The following is a 24,275-nucleotide window of genomic DNA, read 5'->3' on the forward strand; positions in this document are numbered from 1 at the left end:
GCTAAATTCTGCAATATATAAGACAACAGAAATGAAAAGCCGTCTACAGATTAGTACAGACCTGGGCAAAGTGCGGCCCGCGAAGCTATTCCGTGCGGCCCGTGAAAGGTTGCTTGGAATTTAAAACTTAAAACTTGCTTTTTGAATGACTAAAACCATAGGCTGTATCAAATGAACAGGAAATTCGTTTACTTTGAAGCCCGTTCATTAATATGCCACGATTTCGCTGCCTTCGTACCTGACATGCGTAATCTAGATTTAAAATAAAGGCAATGTGGCAAAGTATGAGAAGCAATTGAAATCACAAAAAATCACTTTTCCATATAGTTTAGAGCAAACCTTATTTGTTGCCATTGTCACGTTACGCATTATGCGGTATGTGTTTCAATTTGTTACGTGATATGTTTCCAAATACCAATTCGTAATACAAGTCAATCTGAACTCGCGATAATTATATGACTCATCATATCTATTACCCATAAAGGATAGCCTACCATGCCGAAAACTGAAATTCAAAGAAGGTATAGGTTTAGAATTTAGAGCACGAAATATTCGTATACTGGAGTCTGGGGTGAACCAGTCCTTTCAGTTTTTGCCGAGCATGTCGCCGAGATTAAGGATTTTAATTAAAGTCGGTCTTATTACAAAAACACGGAACACTCGGACAAGGGAGGGCGAAGTTCAGAAAAACTGCAAGCTTCGCTAAACGTAAAGGGTATTTAAGCTGTACACTGCTCGGAAGGCAGCACAGCCAAGAAAATAAGCTTTGTACTATTGCATATACATTTCAGTGCAATGGTTCTCGAACTGAAAGCATCAGAACGGTGGCGCGAAGCCGAAGTTCATTGAAAAAAATTTTCGCGCTAGGCGCGATATACCCCCGGCTTATAGATGCTGCTCTGTGTATTGTCCTACTTTTATATTTCACAATTCTCTCATCAACAGCCAAAATAGTCCATGCCATCAAACTATCCGTTGGTTGCACTTTTTAATATTTTGAGATATCATGATAAGGGGACGCGAAATTGTTCACTATTGTTAAGGGAGGCGTGCCTAACAAAGTTTGAGAACCACTGCTTTAGATTCTTAATAGAGGAACATGGATAGGTGTTCAAAGAGAACTAAGATTTATCATGTTTAACATTGTTTCCAAGCATGACAGCAAATAGCTATTTTTTTTAATTAACCGTCACTTTCTCATTACCTAATATCAACACATTCACTGAACAGCATTTATTAACTATGCAATTTGCAAATAAAATTAAAACACGCTGGAGAATATAACTAAAATTTTTCACTCGGCCCGCCAACGTATATATTTTTCTCATTTGGCCCGCGGAGGAAAATAATTGCCCACCCCTGGAGTAGTGTGACTAGAAAAATTTAACCTTCCCAGTTTATATTAGAACTAGAATGAAGTATATAATTAGATAACCAGCATTTCGCTCTAATTAGTCTAATCACACAATTCGAATTATCTAATTATCTAGTTGTCCAGGTCCAATCTACAGGCCCACTGCATATTCCAGACTCCTGACTACATCGACATCTCTACATACCTTCTCTCCTGCGGTGTATTTTGAGGCTATCAATTTCTTCGTAAAATTTGGAGCTTCAACTTTGTCTTCTGAGGCATTATTTTTAAAGTAAAATGAAGTATCGAAAAAACACAAAAAGCCACGCGTTAGTGATTACCGAAATTGATTTCGCTAAAAAGCATGCAGCCGAGCAAAGTAACGGTGACGGAAACATACAGCAACTTAAGATGATCAGTGCGTGATTAAAAAGTGATGTATCCACTTCAGCGCGGAAGAAGGTAACGTGACTCGTGAAATGAAAGGAAATAAATACGTTCACGATCATACAGGATACAAGAAATGGGTGAAGTGATACACCGCGACATGCATTGTTGAATATCTATTCTTTCTACTCCACTAAACTCGAGCCTCACCGTAGCTCGGAGGGTGATTGAAATTGGAAAACCCCAGAATTTGCTCTACTCCCAATCTTGACAAGCTGAATGAAAGCAAAGCGGCTAGAAATGTGCACAAGATGAAATGCAATGCCATATCGCATAGACATTGCGACGCGTTAGTCTGCACGTTCAGCACAGCTGATGGTGAACAATACGAGGGTGATAATGAGAAGCGGTGATTAGCTCATTGGAATAGCTATCACGTTAAGTTTATTTTTTCTTATCTTTGCAACTGTGGCACAGAAAAATTCGCGCTTGAAGCTCACATTAACGCAGTATGCTGGGATCCACATTACGAGATATGTGGTTTTGTTATCCTTAGGCTACTGAATTGCAAGTAACGTCGACTAAAGCTGTTGCAAATATAGTGCTAATACTCTTACAGACGGATTATCCCTACATCAAGGCAGGACCGTAGTTCCCAATCTACCATTAGCAAAGCCCTGTAATTGTTCCATACCTATTTCTAAGATATTAACTTGCGCGCTGATGCCTAATAAAATAATGCTAATAAAGCATTTGACTGCGTTTCATAATTAATAACCGTGTTGTGCTACTTCACATTTCCCGACGCTTTCGACGTGACAAACATACATGCAAAATTGCCCGACTTACACCTACGTTATAGTGTCCTATACACCACTCGTTACATTGCTAGATATCGTGTAAACAGCCGGAAAAGACTTCCTGCTCTGAGTGTCTAAAATATCAACTAAACCAGTGCAAGTGCCGCCATAGCATCGACATGTTCGTGGCATTCCAAAGGTCGTGCTTGTGAACCGCACCTTCGCCAGTTTCATAGTCATTCTTTTCACCCAGGTCTTTAGAATTAACCGCCTTATTCTTCCTCGATATCTCCAGCGTTTGTGACATTTGATCCTTATAAGTCCGACGTTGATATGATTCAAATGAAGTAGGCTCGTGTCCTGGCGGCCTGGCCACGTCTGGCCTTACGATCAGTTTGGCCGTGCACTTGACACTGCCGTAGATATTTTCGGCAATACACGAGTACACACCGCTATGCTGTCGATAGGCATCACTGATTAGCAGACAGCCTGCTTCATCATCATCAATGATGCCTATGTTTGGAGTTTCAACGCTCCTTGTTATCTCAATACCGTTTCTCTGCCACGTTATGGCGGTCGGGTTAGTAGTTTCGATGATGTAAACAAAGTACGCGGTTTCTCCTTCAGTGATAAAGCAATCGCATACTGGTTTCATGAATCTGGGTGGCGCTGCGTGTTCCGGAGCTTGGCTGGATTTGGTAACTACAGTTTGCGTTTCGTTAGATACTTTATGCCTGATTTCTGATTCCTTGCGCAATTGCTCCCTGATATCCATCTCTTCTCTTATCAGTCGACGAACTTCTTCCGTCCAGTCGTATTCCTTGCCTACGACTACATGTTTCAGGCTGATTGTGGACGACGCTTCGCTGCATACGTCACTGCTGTCGCTGCCGCCAATAGGGTACTCTCGAAGAAGGTTATCTTCGCTGAAGTGCACAAACTTTTGGTTGTGATGTCTGTTTGAAGATGATGCATACGTAGCTGAATTTATATGACCAACATTGCCACCGTGTTGCTGAATTTGGACGGTGTCCATTGAATCAATCTCATCGCTGTCCAACATCATCAACGGGATGGTTTTGATTGAAGTTTTACTATTTCTATTCCCCTCGTGCGTGTGATGTAGCGGTGGGGAATAGCAGCCACCTTTTGTGGTCATAGTGGGGTGAGAAAGAAGGACATCTTTTCCATAACTTGTCGGAACGCTGGTTACCGTGTTCATACTTTCGAGTAGCGACAAGCCGGCGGAGAGCATGGTAAGGCTTGTAGCTGTCTTCTGCTCCATCTTTCGGAGATAACCTGAGACAGTTGTATTACGTCAACGAAAACCACAAATCCTTCAACCGAAAAGCGGAATTCACATGTAAAGGAAATAGAATAGACACTCGGCGGTTAATAATGAGTAAACCCAGTACATCTCAAACATACACGCCATTACTTACGCCTATATTGCTAGATCGAAATAAGCAGTACATAAGTATTAACGCCTTCGTGACACAGAACGTGTACATATTTTATTCATTGTTCCCGCCAACCTAATGCATCGTCGAACAAGTCCGGCATATTTACGCGCATGTAAACGCTCGTTCTCGGTGCTGCAATTTTTATCTTGGAGTTACATAGGCCTACTCTTTAGACCAGCGTTTGTCAAGATATCTTGTCAAGTTTCATCTTCACCACCTGCGCCAATCACGCGAAGGCGCATAATTTTCGTAGCAACCCCGGCAGAGCTCCAAGCTTTACAGATGTACACTCCCTCATCACTAGCGATAATTTCGTCGATTCGCAACACGCAACGTATATCTAAATCTGACGGGAAGAGCGATGACTTGGAACAGTCGAAAGGAATCTTCCACGATGACGGCAAATCATTCTCCTCAGTTGGCAAATGCTGATGGCTGATTCTTCCGAATATTTCCAATAAAACCCCGTCCTTGTACCAAGCAATTTTGGCAGGCGGATGGGATATCACGCTGCATTTTAGCGTGGCAGTTTTTCCTTCGCGTGCCGTTACCTCGTCCTTCTTCGAGCCTATAAATTTAGGGGGAATTATTACTTGGAAGGTAGGGGGTGTGCAATAACCTCCACTGTGGCTTATAGTTTGCTTGCTGTCGGAAGAGTAATCTTTCGAGCCTGTTGTGTCGTAGGCAGTAGTAGTTCTGCTTGAGTCGCAATCAGAAAAAGAGTCATGCGAGCAGCATCCAACAGGAGTCGCAAAATTAATGTCGCCATCTGGAGTATTAAATTCTAAATCGGACAGCAACGCACCGGATGAGCAAGACAAATATTCGATTGTGACGTCAGATATAGTAATCATTGATTCGTCGTCAAATGTATCGTTTCCATCGAGATAGCTCGTAGAATTTGAACTATTCTCTATATCAGTATCTTTACGTTCAAATATGCACGTATCGTTGCAGTAGTCCGTGTCTAAAATGATAGCTTTTTTCTCGTCGACCGCGTGATCTGAACCGTCGCTAGCATCATCAAACGGTGTACCGGTAGAAGACTCTAAAGAATACTGCCGATGGATTATTTTCAAGCTTGCGCCCACACTGTCGCACCTAGCCGGATGCGAACGTGGTTGATTTGCGGAGAGAGGTAAAATTCCTATATCCATTCCTAATCTCTCCGACAATTTCGAAGTGACACAGTCGCTATCGCTAAAAGACGAGTTTCTAGTCAAATGCCTGGTCTCGGTACTGGAAAAATATTCAGACTCAAGGCTCGAGTTTCGGCTAATGGTTCCACGTTTGAATACCAAAGGTCTGCCCAAACTTTGTCTGTGCGTTATTTCGTCGTCCTCGCTCTTTTTCGGGGTGCCTCGAACGCCTTCCATTTCGCCCATCATGATGGCTTTTTCCAGAGCTTCAAACGATGCCAATGAATCCGCAGAGTCGACGGCATCAGAATCATTGCTTCGCAAAATTCTTATGTTCAATGGATTAGGGTCCATACTAGCTTGAATTGTGGTTGAACTTTCATACTCAAATTCATCAACTTCCAAAATTGGTGATAATTCTTTGGGAGTAGGGGTCTCAAAGCGGTCTTCAAACTCGCAGGGCGACTCGGCACTTACAACAGGCAGTTCCATTGGTTGTGTGGGATCTTCGTCCGACAGCTGCCTATCCTCTAAAATAGAAGGTAACATCTGATCATTAGAACTCGCTTCGCTTAGGCATGATTTAGTCTCGTTTTGAGAAGCTGGTGTAATATTGTCGTATTTGAGTTTTAACTGCTCTCTTGGTATTTGTTGATTGCAAATTTGTCCTTCATCTACAGATTTGGATGTGATAGCCCCAGTTGAAATAAGGTGATCTGTGGTGCCGATAAGGAGTGACTCTTGCATATTTTTCTTGTTCTCAACGACTGGGTGCGGTGTCGGAGATAGACAAACGTCTTCAGCTATATCACGCAATTCGCAACCGTCTGTGGAGTCACAATCATCACTTAGTTCTACGCTAATTGATTTTGTGATCGCATTATTCAGAGCGGCACTGTAATTTGATCTTTCGTTGCCGATAAAAGATGCCTCTTCGAATTCAGAAAATGTCCTGGGATAGTCTGTTGGTAGATATTCGTCGTCCGCTGTGTCACAATCGAAAGTACCGGTGGTAAAGCTGGCAAAAGGTGATCCGACAGTATCTCCGGGTGACCAAGCTCTGGAACTGGGGTTTGGCGATACCGTAATATGTTCATTTCTAGCGTCGGCGGTGTTTTCGTTGGAATGTACGCTATTCGTCAACTCATCGGGCACAGGAGTGTTACTGAGTGTGCGATTCGGGTCGGGCCGTGGCATTAAGTCACTGGTAGGTCGTGGGTGATCAACCGATGCGTAGTCCAATCCACTGTAATTATTTTGTAGGATAGCAGTAGCACGATTAACTCCCAGAATTGCCTCCAAATTGCTTAATGTTGAGTTTACCTCTGTGCAAAGAGTAAGAGCATCAGCCAAGGCTTCATGACATGAAATAACACCAGAGAGGTCGCGTTTCTCTGACACAGCTTCATTTCCTTTCTCCCCTATGTGTTCTGTGTGCTCTCTATTCAATCTCACCACCGAACTCTCAAGCTCACATTCAGCGATACCGGTCTCCGTATTCGGTTGTTTTACAAATAAAACAGATTCCTTACTGGTATGTTTTGAATTGGTTTCAGATGCCGTGATATCGATTTCAGTGGGATCGACAATGTCCGAGGCCTCCAGGCCACCCGCATTCGATATCCATTGCTTGTATCCAAGAACTTGGTCAAATTCGAAAGACGTGATAGATTTCTCTCGATCCGTTGCCTTTGACGGATGACCTAGATCGATTTGCTGGTGTTCAGATGAATATGTGGAGGAGATCATGTCGTCAAATGTCGGAATGGATCCTTTGTCGATACGGTTTTCTGGGTTGGGGATTATTTTGGACGATTTGCCTGAATCGGCATTGTCCTTCTCATGAGCAATCGAACGGACCCCACATATCTCCCCATAGTCGGGATCAGGTAAAGGGTAGGAAAATGACGGAAATGACGATAAGATACCCGTATCTGAACCTTCGCCATCACTTTTCCTTGACCAGGTAGATAGCTCATCATCGATGGAAATACTTCCGGCAAAAATATCGTATGCAGTAACATGAGCGAACATAAGTGGCGCCTGTTGAACGGGGGTCAACCTATGCAGAATATATTCTGGAAGCCTGAATGGTTTTTCAATACCGTCCATTTCACACCAGCTAGCTCTTGACGCATAATCGTAACTCCTTGGTAATGACGCAGATCTGGTTACACTTTTCAAACTAGATCGTTCATTAGTTAAACTACGACCGTCGACGCTTGACGCGCGCCTTGTAAGCCTATGATTTGGACCTTTCGAAAGGCATGGATTCCCGGACAGAACTATACTTGCGTGGGATTGATATAACGTCCGCATCGCGGGTTTGTCTTCACGTGTCCTGGAGCGGCCTTGACGCTGCGTAAGACTAGTTGTTTTATCTTCGGGGGATATTCTAGATATCTTGCTGCTACTAGGTGTATCAACGTTATTATTTACTCTACAGCGCTCAATGCGTTCGCAGTCATTAGCAGATGTCGCTTTCGTTGTCGATTCCAACAGTTTGCGGTTTATACGCAGAGCTGGCCTTTTGCGCTGGCGGTTCGTGAACTGTGGATTACGTACCTGGCCTGTAAATGAAAAAGCTTTATAAATCTCCCTGAATTCCGTGGCTGATATCTTTACCTCACTTAGTGCAGCAACATTCCACCGTGCGTCACTCAACAAACTCATGCACGGCATACTGCAAATGCGATGTTAGTTTTTATATTTAAAAAAAAACGACACACATACACACACATGTCATGTGCTGAACCCAAGCTGAAAACTTTGATCTTAAACGTCGTCCCTTTATACTTCCACGATTTCAGGCTCAAATTGTCGAAGGCACTCACGTAATAGACATTCCTTCTCTTTACACTTACAGAGCTACATTCAATTCCAAACATGTATTTTTTCCAATAAGTAGGATTCAAACGGTAGCCTACCGTCAACCAGAACTTTGTATGCCATGACAGGCTGTATGGCTTCATGGATTTATTAGGGATTAGGACAATAAAGTGTATGTAAAGTGTAATATACGGAAATATCAAAGACATAAAGTATAGGAGTAACAAGATGCAAAAAATTGTATGGATCGTTATTCAACCTCATGCTTTTTCAAAACGCGTGACAAAATGAGAGAAAATTCGTGCAGAACAATACAAAATATCGATATTTCGCGAACTTGATCGCAATCATACATAATATACAAATGAAAACGAAGCAAAACAATCAATGTAGTTGAACATTGACTTCACTCATGCAATGCAGTGTTGTGTCAAAAATACAAACATCGCTCACATCTCACCTTCGCAAGGCAGTACCGTGACTTTGGAAGTGCTAGACGCGTCGCCGGCAATATTTAACGCAGAAAATGTATACACCCCCGAATCGGCCGCGGTGGGACTTTTAATTGTCATGGAGAACACATAACCGCTTTCGATGTCACCGCGATTTTGAAAGATATAATTGTCATTATCTTCGTGTATGAGATCCGCGTTTTTCAGCCACACGGGTTGCGGTTTGGGCCGGCCTGATACAGTGCACGAAAGGGTGAATTCATTGCCACTATCAACAGTCGCGATAGCTTTCGGGCGCTTTAAAATGCAAGGCGCTTCGTGCTTGCCAGATACCGACGACCGTCGACTTTCTATGGTATCATCCATCATGAATACGCCACTAGTGCTGGCGGTGGAGTGTGTTATCACACTGTCCGGGTATTCAGAGTCTACTACAAACGATCTGTTTTCATCTGAAAACCTGCTATCGGATGTAAGATTGTTGCGAATTGGCGAGGTAGATACAATGTTACTATCTAAAAAAGTATCGCCATTTGCGTTACCTTCGTTACTAATAGACAGGCTTTCGGTACGGCGACCGCTAAAGGCATGAGTCCGGGATAAAAGGATGTTATTTAGTGAAGATGCACGGAAATGAGCTCCAAAGTTTTCGGGTGATCCGTTAAAGGACGATTCAAACGATCGAGTGCGTATAGACTCGCTAGTCAAACTGTTAGCTCGACCATCACGCCGTACGCGATCCAAGTACCGCCTTGTAGCTGAGGTAGGAGTTCTCGGGGTGTTAGTACCACTGCCTTTCTTTCTCGCCAGTCGACCGTCGCACTGTAATCCATCCAAGTTTAACTTCGGTACTTTCGAATCGATGCTGCACTTGGCTATGTCCACTCTCGCAACGCACTGACATTGGCCTTCTTTGTTCTTCGCCACGACTTTATATTCACCGGCGTCTTCAACCAGGCACGACTGTATCTCCATGATAGCGGTGTACGAGAACATGTCTCTCTCCGTGTTGATGAACACGCGAGGACTCTTCTATAAAGAATAAAGTTTATTGTTATTGATACTCATCATCATCATCATTGGTTTATTAGCAATTTTATCAGTTCAATACACCACAAAAATGCGATACAATGAAAAGACAGGAAGATGTCGAAGCGACAAGGAGTAGTCTATGGAATCTGACACCCACCTTGGCCTAGGCGATGTAAAGAGGAAGCATGCACATTGAATGAAAGTAAAGAAGATAGTATAGAAAAAGAATGCGACAAGAAATAGGGCGGCATGTCATGGGAAGCGAGATCGATAGGTCAGTCGTGGTCCTTTCCAAATCACCTTAAGATTAGAATGAAAAGATAGGAATGCGTCGAAACGACTTGGAGTCTTATTTCAAACCAGACCAAAAATCAAATCAGACCAAATCACCCACCCGGGCCTATACGATGTAAAGAAGATGGATGCACACTGAATGAAAAGTAACAGAAGATAACATATACAAGACAAGTGATCAGGCAGCATGTGTTGAAAGGTGATGTAGATATCAGATCGTGTCCAGGTAATCTCGGGCACTGACTAGTTATTCACATGATAATATTGGTCCATGGACATATGAGCAAGTGACACTTCAGCGCGCGACAATTAAGCAAGCGACATTTGAGCATGCGGACAAAATCTGCGGTTAGGGCCGGGTGTAGTATAGACTGAGGATTGGGTTAGGGTTCAGGTGGGGTTAGGATATACATAAGTGCCAAAGTGACGCATGCTAATGTGTCGCATGCTCATATATCGGGCAACCGACAATATGACATCATTGATAACACTAGCGGTTATTATATCGTGTAGATCCTACCTCCATGACAGTTCCGTTGTGAAGCCAAGTGATTTGAGGTCTGGGGGAAGCGACTAGTTTGCAAATCAATTCCACTGTGTCGTCGACTTCTGCAGAAGTGGGTTTAAGCTTCTGCGTAAATGCGGGCCGGACAGCGTCGCTCTCCAAATCTACAGCGGTTTTTCTGAAATATGAGTGAATTTGGATGCTTGTGGTATAATACCATTCTATATAGACACACTGTATACTATTAACGAATCTTAAATGTTTCACCTACAGATCGATGTCAAAGTTCAGTATCTACGTTCAGCCTGTATTATTTTTATAATCCCTCGAAATCTTTCTCATGCTATGTTAAATATTTGTGATAATAACACATATCGTTTCAACGTCAAAGTGATATAAAACGTTCTACTATAATATGGACATTCTGCAACTTACGTGTAACCATAATACCATATTCAAAAACACAAAACATTAATAGTTGTTGAGAAGAGAGAAATGTTCCACTTTTACCATAATAATAGTTAAGGCTATTGTAAGGAAAATCGCCAGACGTCGTCAAAATACCACAAGAGATTGACGGGTAGTGTATCAGGTGCTCGGCATTAATGCAGTTACACCAACGTAAAATAATACCATTCATCTCACGGGTGGCACAGCATATATATAATAATATATTTTAAAGAGTTGAATTATGTCATACGACGAAATTTATTTTAAAATCTAACCTCAATAGAATCGGAGTGTCTGCTAATGACGGATCGTATTGGGAGTGTCGAATATAATTGCGCCCAGCGAGCTGAACGACATTCGATCTCTTTATCGTAAATTCTTTTCCTGTCATGGTGCTTGTGACGAATAGAGTTTCCGCCGAATCCGTTTGTTTGTCATCCGCGTCTCCGTTGATCACTCCGTTGAGTGCATTCGCGAGATCTTGATTTCTTTCTGTACGGGGTGCGTTTGATACTGCAGCAGTGATTTCCGTTGTTCCTCCGTTCTGACCTGGATATCCATGTCATTTTAATTTATGACACATAATGTACTTAGTCACCACGCAATCTTCAAAATTCAATACCAAAACCCGCACAATCCTTACATTCAGTATAGCAAACGCTTCGGAATCTCCAAAAACCATATCAAATCCCATATTATACATCACACGAAGAAGACATATTCAAGTCAGTAATTGCACACCACGAAGTTTGTACCAAAAGCAACTATTCTATCTACAAACTATTGCAAAATTTCAGTCTAACTATAGGGACCTATTGTTCTTCTATTTGGATTACAGTATTATTACAAAAGTGCATAATTACGTTACTCACCACTGCATCACAGTGCGCTACGTGTGCTACCGGAGGACTACGCCGGACCTTCCTCTTCTAACGGCAACTACTGTGTTAACCGAGTGCTTAGCACAGTTTGATTAGATGGAATGTAGTGGGATAAATATTCACATGATGATTGTTAGACATGAATTGCGATGGAACGTACAATGGCACATGCATATCATCTACAACGGAACTTCAAAATTACGTTACAACTGAAATTGCATAACAACAGTATACAAATTAGTACCGTACAATTCGGCATTATATTGGTCACGCATTTTCTCTATACATCGTGAATTGATGTTATGATTGCGCAATTATTGACTTGGAATACAATAAGTAAGCATGCACAATGCACATCACAAAGAGAAAATTGCAATTGAAAGCATAGCTGAAATCACAGAACATTGCAAGTTCACTATAATTCGTCATGCAACACCAAAACGAACGCTAAGCGATATTGCTAAAACGACATCTAGCTACAACCCTAATATACGTGAAAATCCTAACCTGCAGTCGGAGCATTGTCTTGCTGTGATGCCGAGTCGAAAAGGCCTGTAATAAGGATGGTGGCATATGTAAGAGATGCTCAAAATTGAGTAATGGCTTGATGTTGGAAAATATGTTAACGCCCTTACGTCGTGCAGTGTAAACATGCAAATGAATCTTCTTTCCTATTGTATCTATCCAACCCGAATAGTACTACGATAGATATTTATTTTCTGCTTGGTTGCATAATAGATATAAGAAAACAATTTGATTATTAAATGTCTGCTCATTATTTTTGCAGATCGCGGTTCCAGGTCATCATGCTTATGGATATTTTTTAGTGTCACGTGGTATGTGACAGCATGGAAGGAAAAATGGTAACGTAAATTATTACTGTTGAATGATATATTCTTATTGAAACAAACCCGAATACTTTCGACTCGCATTCGTCAGTGATAATCTTCAGCAACTAGTAGATTAGCTGTGACGAATTTCAGCCGAAAATATTCGGGTTTACTCCATTATGAATATTATTCAATTGTATATCGAGGTTCTGTACCCCCAAGATGTTCTCTAAATTATTACTTTTTTCTAGTTTCTCAATAGAATATTATTCAACATGAACGCAATAGATTTTAGAATGTAACAGACTCATTACCGGAAGACATTGTATTTTAAGCAAAGATCCATTATTTCTACGCATTATTGTATATTCAATAATTTTACTGCATGTTGCTACTAGGTGCGCTTCTTTCAGGCAATGTATAAGTATACCTGACATGACTTTCAAGGTTGCCATAATCAACCTGAACAAGTGGACATCCATCTATTGCCACGCGATATTATGTATTCAATAATTATAATGTACGTTCCGATACGATGCGCTTCGCTCATGCGATGTATGACTGACATCACTCCCCACACTGTCATAAGCAAACCTCGTTTCTTATCGTAGTGCTGTGACTTCCTCACAGCAACACTGGCACTGGAAACGCAAGTTCCACTCTCATTAACAGCTTTACACTCATAGACGCCCTCGTCGTTCACTGCTGATTTCTCAATCACCAGCCTGCTCGTTAGGACTCCGTTCTCGTATTGCGTACCAACAGAAAGTCCACCCTTTTGAGCGCGTAAAGGTTTGCCGTCTCGGCTCCACAGTATTTCCGCGAATGGTCGGCATGAAACCTCGCACCTCAGTCGCAAAGGATGACCTTCGTCAACTTCAATCGGACTTAAAGGCGATACAAACTCTGGAGCGATTACATCCGTTTTCCCAATAATCCCTAATAACAAAGATGTTATGACACTAAGAATAGATTGCTCTGTTGAACCGATAGCAGGCAATATATGCCAAAGACCTTGCTACGTTTCACACCGTATTTAACGTCCACTTACAAATTACTATAACTTCGCACAGTTCGTTACATGACAAAAATAAGGTGTCAAAGCTACCACGGTATTAATAAGAATAGATTGTACGATATATAGGACAGAAATCAGTCAAGGCTGGGACAAGTCCGAAAGAATGATTTGTCATATCTAATGATGTAAATTTTTGAAGTACCTTCCCCGCGAATTACTTTCATGACGCCTAGATCTTATATTTAAACACCCTTTTCACTCACTTTCTTTGGGATTATCATCGATTGTATTGATTTCAGTAACAGCATCAGTGGACGACACCTCTGTTTGTGATTGTCGTCTAATAGTCGAAGGTTGCTTATTCGTGTCGAAAGAATCGCTTTTAGATTTCTGCTGTTCAATAACGACTGCGTCGAATTTGCGGGTGCGCGGATTCCAAGTACGTTTTGTTGTCACAGTCTTCTCTTCTACAGACATCTTTGCCTTAGCGTCCACCAGCTCATTTCTCTTGGGAACACCCATGCGACTATCAGAAGTATCTTCCGAGACGGCTGTTTGTTCCGGTGATGTCCCATGTAATTCTGACTCCAGCTTCCTCTCAGGCGCGATTTTCGTTTGAGATAGGGATACTGTCTTTTCAGATTGCTGATCTTCTTCTACGTGCTGTCGCTGTGCTTCCACTCCTATAGTTGGTTTGCTCGTGTCACTCGTTGACATCTTACTAAGTGAGGATTCATCCGCAATCTCGTGTTCAGACTTTCGTAAAGGACTTTTTGGTTCTGTCTTCGGTATCTGTAAACTTTGTTGTAAATGAATATTCTGTTGCTCGTCACGCGTGGATTTAAGTTTGAGGTCTTTGTCAACATTTTCATCCCCTGTAAGTCGTGTAATTTCGGATACAGATGATTTCGTAATTGATTCAATGGAAACGAGTTCCTTACTTGGAATCGTGACTTCTATTTCATCGCTGGGAACCTCATCCGAGCTTTCCAAAACTTCAAATTGTATATTGCCAACCAGAGACGGCTGATCATCAGAAGCCGGTGTTCCAGCTGTTTCATCTATATCAGTGTTTGGTCTATCTTGGTCACTTGCTTCGGTACTGCTTTTGAGAGCTGACGGTACATCGACAGATTCTTTCGTTAACTTTTGACTGTGCTTCATTTTACCATCGACAGGAGTGTCTTTAGATGGTGTTTCTTGTTTCGGCTGATCAGTCTCAATAACAACTTCTTCAAAACATCTTTTTCGGGGATTCCATTTACGCTTTGTCTTCGTAGTTTTGGGCTGTATTGAATCTTCAGAAATTCGAGATGATTGCTTTTTCGGGAATCCATCTATTTCTTCAACAATTTCAGGAGCAGGTTCCGACCTTTCAGATGCTCTAAGAATGTCATCGTCAATGTTCTCACTGTCTACTGGTTCTATATCACGTTTGTCGGTTACAGCCGATGCTGTCAGTGATATGCCTGGCTTCTCTTGATTTTGCGAAGTCTCTGTTAATATCTCTGTGACTTTCTCATCCAATGATGTCACATCAGTTACGTGCGACGGGCTGGGTGTTTCCAAATCAGCGCTGTCTTTTACCGTAACGACATCGCGGTGTTTTGAAGCACTGCGTCGCTTATCCTTTTCCGGCATGTTCACTTCAAGTTCTTCACTTATAAATTCGTCCAGGATTTCAAACTCAACTTTACCAATCAGTGCAGGACTTGACGTATCTTGAATCCCGCCAATATCACCTTCGGAAGTGGTGTCAGGAAGAGCAGGATGTTGAGAGGAGATGTCATCTTTGCTATCAGGAACGTCACAATCTTTTGTCATTATAGGTTCATAAGTCTTCGTTCGCATAACGTCATCAGATTCATCTCGACTCGGAGACTTCTTGGTAGGAAGTTTATCCTTCGCCTGTTTGAGGGTTTGTTTTGGCTCAACTTCATCAACTGGAATTTCATCAAAACATCGTTTCTTTGCATTCCATTTTCTCGTCGTCTTCTTGTGAACAACAGGTTTATCTTCGACTGATTTTTCCTGTAAGGATGGTTTCATTTTAACAGTGCTATCATCGTCACCAGTGGACTTGGATGTTTCTATAATAGGAACGCCCGGTGTTTCTTGAGCAAGTTCTCTTGTCCGACTAGCAACCTCGCCACGAGTACCTTTTGCCATTTCAGCTACTTCACGAGTGCCCGCATCTGCGTGCACGGGGACTTGAGGTTTTTCATTTGCAGCCTTTGTAGCAGTTATGTCGGACAGCTCTTCTTTTTGGGATGTCTCTGACAATGCTTTAGTGACTTTCTCGTCCAACATCGTCAAAGCAGTTCCGTGTGTCTCTTTCTCCGCATCGAGCCGAGTTAGATCTGTCGTTGACGACCTGGGTGTTTTCAAATCAGCGCTATCTTTCGCCGTAGCAATATTTTGATCGCCCGAAGTGCCTGTATGCCTTCCCTTTTGCGGCATAGTTACTTCCAGTTCTGCACTCGCAAATTCATCCAAGATTTCAAACTGAACATTGCCGATGGGAGGCTGGTCTTCATCTGGACTTGAAGTATCTGAACTGTGTCTATGATCGCGTCTAAAAGCATCAGGAACAGTTGTAATTTTAGATGTGATGTCCTCATTGCTATCACGAACATCACCATCCTCTTCATGTAAAATATTGAAAGTCTTTGGTTGTGCAACTTTATCAGATTCATTTCGACTAGGAGACTTCTTGGCAAGAAATTCATCCTTTGCCTGTTTCGGTGTAGCTTTAGGCTTAGCATCATCTACCGGAATTTCTTCGAAGCGGCGCTTCTTTGCATTCCATTTTCGCATTGTCTTCTTCTGAACAACAGGTTTGTGCTCTGGCGTTTCTTCTGTTAAGGATCGAGTCTTTTTAATACCTGAACTCGACTGGGTTTCATCAAGACTTTGAGATTCGTGTGTCACTACCACAGTATCATTATCAGTACGGGTGCTGATTTGACGGAAACCGATGTTTCTATCTGCATTGGCTAATGCAGCATCAGCATCGAATTGTGCAGGCACGACTCCGATAGCAGGTGTGATTGGAATCTCCTCTATTGCGTTCTCAAGGCTGGATATCGGACCTTCAGTATCACCAGTTTCATTCAGGTCCTCAGACATAAGCTGCACAATATTGGATGTGGATCCAATTTCGTTTCGTGGCTTCACGATTGCTTCTCGACTAACGGTAATCGGCTCAATTGCATCTTCAAGCCCAACTTTCGTAGTATGTACCGGTACAGTAGGTGATATTTTCATTTTATCATCAGCTTTACCATCTGCGTCAGGTCCGCGCGACCCTTGATCCGCATCGCGCCGGGTTTTATCCGTCATCGACGACTTGGGTGGTTTCAAATCAGCTGCTGTAACAATAGTTTGGTCGCTTGAAGCATGCGAAGGTTTTCCCTTTTGCGGCATAGTTACTTCAAGTTCGTCAATCACAAATTCATCCAGGATTTCAAATTGAACATTGCCGATCGGAGCCTGTTCTTCTTTGGGAGTTGATGTATCTGGAACATGTTTGATATTGTCTTCTAAAGCTGCGGCAGGAACAGTTATATTTTTTGATGCAATGTCATCATTGTTATCAAGAACATCAACATCTTCTTCCTGTAACGGTTTGGAAGTCTTCGGTGGCATAACTTTATCGAGTTCATTTTGACTCGGAGTCTTCTTGGTAGGAAGTTTATCCTTCGCATGTTTAGATGTTGCTTTAGGCTTAACATCATCAACCGAAATTTCTTCGAAACAGCGCTTCTTTGCGTTCCATTTTCTCACCGTCGTCTTCTTAACTACAGATTTATGCTCGGACGATTCTTCTGTCAAGGATGTAGTATGTGTAATACCTGAACTCGAATGGACTTTGTCTATCTTTTGAGATTCGGGCGTCACTACCAAAGTATCATTATCGGTGCTAGTGGCGATTTGTCGCAAACCGACGTTTTCATCTGCATTAGCTAATGCAGTATCAGCATCGAAATGCACAGGCACATCGCCGATAGCAGGCGTGATTGGCATCTCCTCAATTGCGTTTTCAAAGCTGGAAATTGGACCTTCAGTATCACCTGTTTCTTTCAAGTCCTCAGCCATAAGCTGCACAATCTTGGATGTGGATCCAATTTTGTTTCGTGGCTTCATGATTGCTTCTCGACTAACGGTAATCGGCTCAATTGCATCTTCAAGCCCTGCTTTTGTAGTAGGTACCGAGACAGTGAGTGATGTATCCATTTTGTCATCAAATTTTCCATCCACATCTGGTCCGCGCGTCCCTTGATCCGCATCGAGCCGAGTTGGATCCGTCATAGACGACATAGATGTTTTTATATCAGCACTATCTTTGACTGTAACGACATTTTGGTTGTTTGCAGCGCGGGAATACGTTTTCTTTGGCGGCATAGTTACTTCCAGTTCTTCACTCACAAATTCATCCAGAATTTCAAACTGAACATTGCCAATCAGGGGTTGTTCTTCGTCTGGACTGGAAGTATCTGAAATATGTTTAAGATTGTCTTCAACAGCTGCGTCAGTAACAGTTTGAGTTTTAGGTGCGATGTCAAGAATATCACTGTCCGCTTTCTGTAGAGGTTTGGAAGTATTTGGTTGTGTAACTTTGTCAGGTTCATCTTGACTAGGAGACTTCTTGGTTGGAAGTCCATCCTTCGCTTGTTTCGGTGTTGATTTAGGCTTAGCATCATCAACCGGAATTTCTTCGAAACAGCGCTTCTTTGCATTCCATTTTCTAACTGTCTTCTTCTGAACAGCAGGTTTACGCCCTGCCGATTCTTCTGTGAAAGACGTAGTCATTTCAATAACTGAACTCGAATGGGCTTCGTCAACCTTTTGAGCATCGTTATCAGTGCGAGTTGTGATTGGTCGCAAACCCACGATTTCATCTGCAGTAGCTAATGCACTATCAGCATCGAACTGTACAGGCGAACCTCCGATAACAGGAGTGATTGGAATCTCCTCAATTGCGTTTTTAAGGCTAGATATCTTGGGTTCAGTAGCTTCAGTATCTTTGAGGTCATCAGACATAATCTCCACCATCTTGGATGTGGATCCAACTGCGTCTCGCGGCTTCACGATTGCTTGTCGGTCAACGGTAATGGGTTCAATTGCATCTTCAAGTCCCACTTTTGTAATAGGTACAGAGACAGTAGGTGATACTTCCATTCTATCTTCAGGTTTTTCTTTGACATCAATCAACGTTGTCCTCGATGCAGTAGATTTGTGTTCGTCGGAAATTTTCGATTTGGAAGTCGAAACACGCTTCGATGTTTTGGTTCTAATCGATGTTTTCATAGTAACCGGTGTGACATCCTCGCCTGGTTTCTGATCTGATTCAACTTCACTTTTCGAGTCACTGGCAGCTTTACTGCGTATTTTTGCATCTGGTGTACGTTTCATTTGACTAGATTCTGGCTCGACGGGTACTTCTTCGAACATTTTCTTCGTGGGATTCCATTTTCGTTTCATCTTTATAACTGCTTTTGAATCACATTCCTGCCGGGTCAGGAGATTATCGACCTCCGCGACTTCCTTCAGGGCATCCGCAGCTTCTGGAACAATTTCTGATTTAGTAGCGTCAGATGAGTCCGAAGTACCTGGTAGAGTGTGCTCAGAGTCTAATTCCGATTTTGCATTCACTGGCAGGGCTGCCTTATCTGCGACCTGGGGCTTCTTACTAGGCAGTTTTCTGGATAGCGTTTTGTCGCTTACCTGCACAGTTGGCGGCACAATTGTCTCGACGGGGATTTCTTCAAACATCCTCTTCGCAGGATTCCATTTTCGTTTGGTTTTATTTGCAGGAATATCATCTACTTTCGTATCAGTGAAAAGTTTCTCAATATCAATATCAGATGGTCGCGAGGACGAGGTAGATGCTTCCACAGAAGGTTCCACAACTATTCGAGCACTGTCGACTGATGTTTCCCCGATAGCTTCTTTGGATTCAACGCTTGCACTAAGACGGGCGACTAGCTCCGATGTCAGTTCGGGTTTAGGGGCTGCTTTACGTGCATCTGTATTTTCAATCATGATGGGTATCACAGGCCAATCCGTGTCGTGACCATCAGGTATAGAATCAGGGACCTTTTCCAGTTCGAGAGTCGATTTTGCGTCATGTTTCTTCGGAATATCCTGCTGCTTCTCAACGGAGCGTTTCAGGCTATCATCAACATGTGTTGCGGTTTTCTGATCCACTTCGATGATCTTCGTTTCATGTTGGTCTTTTCTGCTGATCAGCGGTGCATCTTTATCACCAACAGGTTCAGTTCCTTGTTTTTCCTGAAGACCCTGCCTCGTTTTGTCTTGATTGGTGCGTACAGTTATTGAGACTTCTTCGAATTTCCGCTTCACCGGGTTCCATTTTCTTTTGGTGGCAGGTTTCGTAGAATCTTCCTTCTCTTGTTTGCGCGCATCTGCATTGGATGACGGAGCCTTTGCGGCCTCAATGTTTTCCTGTATCTTGTCGGTTGATATATCAGCAGATGGGAATTTGTCCTCATCGTTCTCGATTACTCTCGACTTTGATGATACAAGCACGATTTTCTCTTCAACTTCATCTGAGCATGCAGATCCACTCGCTGGAGATTTAATTGGTGCAGGCAGGCTCTCTGATAGTCGTTGAATCAATCTATTTTTTATTCCTGGATTTGGTTGCCTTCGCCTGGTAAGTGTGTTTCCTACGTTGACAGGAGCTATTTCCTCGTCGATATCATGTACTGATACACTGATATCTGCAGTACCCTGCCGTTCCTTCGCTGGTATATCAGGTTTTGAATCCGGATTTAGCATCTTTTCAGATTCTACAGTTTTGGACTGCATGATAGTCGACTCCTGTTTATCTTCCTGTATATTTTGCATGCCATCCACAGCAGATTTCGGCAAGGCAGTGCATGCAAAAGACGCATCCTTACTTTGTGTGCTTTCCTCTGTAACGCTCTCGATTGTTTTATCTTCTCTCGTTACCTGAGGTTTCTTATCGTCCTTTGATAATTTGGATCGAGGCTTTGGAGATGGTTTGTTATTAGAAGATTGGGTATCTTCAAGAACAATATCTTCAAAGCACTTTTTCGAAGGATTCCACCTCCTCTTCGTCTTTGATTTCGAATCCTTCGTCATAACATCCCCATCTCTTTTGGTTCTCTTAACCTCCTGGGATGCATTTTCGAACGAGATTTCAGTCGAAGATGCCAAAACAGTTGTTTGAGCAAGTTTGGCTGTAGCATCCTCCGATTTCAAGTAGATTTCCTTGTTAATCTGGTGCATTTTGCCAAGATCAGTTGGCACTGCCGCATCAGATTGGTGGGAAGGTGATTGCGCTGTTGGTGATTTGTCATCAATCCTTGACTGTTGGTAATCTGACCGGGAAGTCTGTGTTGACGAGGTTTCAGTATCATCCTTAGTTTGCACAAGCGACGTGGGTACCAGTTTTCTTTCGACCCCTGTTGGAGTGGTCTGCGTTTGTCCGACATCTGTCTGTAGTGTGAGCGAACCAATATTTACGGTATCGGTTTGAGTATATGTAGTGTCCCTTTTATTGTCAGCTTGGGATTGTGCAGGCTGTGCGGATGATTCAGTTTGAACACGTACCGAGTTATCTCCAGTAGACGGGGTCGCGGTTTGCGAATGTGTGGCGCCTGTTACAATTCTTGATTTCGTTTGCGCAGAGGTAGTCGTACGGGGTATAGATTCGGTTTGAGTTGTAAAAGATTCCCGACTTTGGAAGGTCTGAACTTGGGTATGCCGTGCAGGTTTCGCAGGTTCGTACGTCTGCGTTTCCCTGACAGCAAGGTCCAAATCATCGGACTGTATCATTGTTGAATTCATCGCCACGGGTTCAGTTTGCACATTGAAATCGCTTCCGCTCTGTTCTGTTTGATTGGACGCAGATGAAGATGCAATTTTCTGAGTATCGGTTTGAGTGCTTTCTGTCGAGATTTCGTGCCTCGTTTGGGTGTCACTAGAGATCGATATATGCTTTTGAATGACATTCGAATCGCTGCTGCCGCGATCTTGCTTGGTTTCAGACGTCGGACGTGCACCATCGTACTCCAAATCATATGTTGTAGTATCTGGTCCGTACAGTAGCGATCTTCTATAAGTCGGCTGCGAAATGCCCGATAAAAAATCATCTGCTGATTCGTAAGAGACAGTAAGATCTTCTGGTACTGCAGTCTTGAGTTCAGCATGCCTATCTTTTCGAAGCTGAAATTGTAACACGACCGGCTCCGTAGCTACCGACTTACGATGCATTGCTAATTCGGTGACCGTTGGAGGAAAGACATCTGCATCTTCTACACTTGCGTCTTCCACGTCTTTAATTGGAGGTGGGCGATTAATTCCTGGTCGACTATCAAATACCAGAGAATACTTGCTGGTATCAGCTCCATAGAGAAGCGACCGTTTACGTTCTGTTTTCCTCATCGGCAAATCATTGAATTCATGAGCATACTCGATGGTTGTTTCAGATTCTTGTATTTCTTGAGCCCCCGTGACAACATCGGAATGCCGATCGGTTCTGGTCGCAAACTTTTGCACCTTTGTATCATAAGCGATTGATTTTCGTGGTTTTGCGACAGCCCTGGGGATCTCCTCAAGTTCATGTACTGTCTCTAGATCTGAATCAACTTTCGTTAGAGTTGCTTCCTTCATGTTGAGCGTCTGAATTGCGATCGTTTGACTAGCTCGCCAGGTTTGCGAATCTGCATCGGTGACATTGTCAGTTTGAGTTTCAAAGGTTTTCGTACGCAATACACTCGTCTGTTGCGACTGTACCAGGCTAATTTTTCTGGGCTCCGTTGTACTTGTGGAACGTCTTTGTGACGTCTGAACGGAAAAGATGTCTACGGATTTCTGATCGCGATCGATATGAGTTTGAGTCGAAACGTATCTGGTATCTGCTGGAATTGTTTGAGTAACAGCAAATGATTCCAATTCTCCAGTCTGCGTTTCCATTTCTGATTCAGGCACATTTTCCCTTGCAGTGTTTACAGACACCGTGCTACCGTAGCTGTCTGTTTGTGTGTCGACGCCTTTTTGTACAACTGAATCTGAGATTGTAAAAGAAGATTTCTTCTTAGCCAATGTCGTTTGAGTTATTCTGCTAAAATTCCTCTCTTGTGACGTTGTTTGGGTTTGCGCAAAGCTCCCAATAACAGTCTGCGTACTAGAACCATTATCAGCCCGGCTTGGTTTGCGAGTCTGTGTGCTTGTAACAGACTTGTTCATGGATTCAGTTTGAGTATCACCATGATATGTATCAGGTCCCTTAGTTTCCGTGCTGGCATCTGAGAGGATACGTGAATCATGTGTGTCAGCACCATAAACATTCGTTATTGATCGCCTTGCTAACAGAGATTGGGTGTCAGCGCGACGAGACGGCCTTTCAGCCAGTGTCGTGATGTCTTTCAGTTCGCCTGTTACTAAATCAAGTGTCTGCGTGCCAGACACCGCCTTGCTATCTTTGGTTTGAGTATATCCGACTAGTGTTAACTTTTTGATAGTTTGAGACGAAGCCATGCTTTTCTGCATCTCAGTTTGTCCGAGAAAATCCGAACTGACCGGTGCTCCGGTTTGAGTGCTATAAGATGGAGTAGACGCTCCAACTGATTTATCTTGTCGCATTTCCGTTTGTGTCTCTGTTGCCAGCTGCGTGTCTATGGTCTGTGTAGGACCAGTGACACGAACAGGAACACGTTGGGAACGGGTCTGCGTTGATACAACCCTATCCGAAGATTCGGTCTGAGATGCCCCGGAAACTTTACGGGCATGCCTTGTCTGTATTTCGGTACTTGATGTAAATTTGCGAGTCTGAGATTCAGTATCAGATTTGTCAGAAACTACCGCTCCAGGAGCCCGTGTACTACCTTCCGAAGTAGTGCGACTAACTGTCTCATTAGTACGGACTGTCTTCATTGGATTTAGATTCTTAGGCGTGCTGAGAGTAATTGTACGCTCAGAGAAGGTCTGCTGCTTGCCGGGAAGTTGCAGATAAGCCTCGCTTCTTTTCTTTTCGTCCATCAGATTATCTTCTGAAATCTCTCCAAGGTCTATATCTTCCGTACGGTGCGATTCCGCTTCAGATATATAATGTGGCTTCCCGTCAACTGATTCCCCTTCGGACATATAAGAGGACTTTTCCGCGACTGTCTCCAATTCACCCTGTCCGGCCAGTTTCACTACTACTTCTGGGTACTTTCTTTTGTTTTTCACGTCCATGGTATACATCGAAATTCCTGATCTTTTGGATTCGGGTTTCTCCTTCCGTCGGTAAAGTTCTATAAATTTTCTTTTCGGTTGCGTCGAAATACCTTCCACAAAGAGTGGCGATGCCACGCCGTCCTCTCTGTCACTCAGGTCACTTCCAAAGTCAAAACAAGAGTCCGTATCTGATGTCAGTGCAGGAGATATCAATTGATAGTCATCAGTTTCTGAGAAAGATACCTTTTTGCGAAGTCGCAATTCTGTAGATACCGATCTCTGTGTAGTTCTTGAAAATGGAGATATTGGTGCCTTCTCACTTATGCTACGGATTTGTCGTTTCGGACTACTCTTTCTTTTGGGCATTATAAAGCGCATGTTAATACCGCTTTTGCCCGGGGAAGGTGGCCGCATGACCAATTCCTTACTCTTTTGCGACATTTGAATCGGAGTTACAGTTCGCGCTGGGCTGGTCGCTGGAGATTTAGACCTGACTAGTCTAGTAGTTACGTGGCTTAGATGTCGTCTTTCTTGCACGGATACTTCGCGTGAGTGCTGCGCCTCGATCGCGTCGTGCTTCGCCTGGCGTGGATCTACCTGATACGAAGGATCTTGGCCTGCGGTGGTTG

The 24,275-nt window shown here is 43.0% G+C and overlaps 1 protein-coding gene across 1 annotated transcript in view; it reads right to left on the reverse strand.

The window, feature by feature from the left end:
• Positions 1-24,275, reverse strand: part of LOC145439972 (titin-like) — a 515,551-nt gene that overhangs the window by 206,413 nt on the left and 284,863 nt on the right. Inside the window, exons 109-115 of the mRNA XM_080317640.1 lie at positions 13,698-24,263; positions 13,011-13,355; positions 12,094-12,138; positions 10,981-11,254; positions 10,271-10,433; positions 8,433-9,456; positions 1,560-1,627 (exon numbers count right to left, since the gene is read on the reverse strand). Of these exons, the coding sequence (XP_080173766.1) occupies positions 1,560-1,627; positions 8,433-9,456; positions 10,271-10,433; positions 10,981-11,254; positions 12,094-12,138; positions 13,011-13,355; positions 13,698-24,263 (12,485 nt within the window). The remainder of the gene's footprint in view (positions 1-1,559; positions 1,628-8,432; positions 9,457-10,270; positions 10,434-10,980; positions 11,255-12,093; positions 12,139-13,010; positions 13,356-13,697; positions 24,264-24,275) is intronic.

Source organism: Botryllus schlosseri, chromosome 5 (assembly GCF_051294905.1).
Source record: "Botryllus schlosseri isolate E-star chromosome 5, Bs_hap1, whole genome shotgun sequence".
Taxonomy (NCBI): Eukaryota; Metazoa; Chordata; class Ascidiacea; order Stolidobranchia; family Styelidae; genus Botryllus; species Botryllus schlosseri.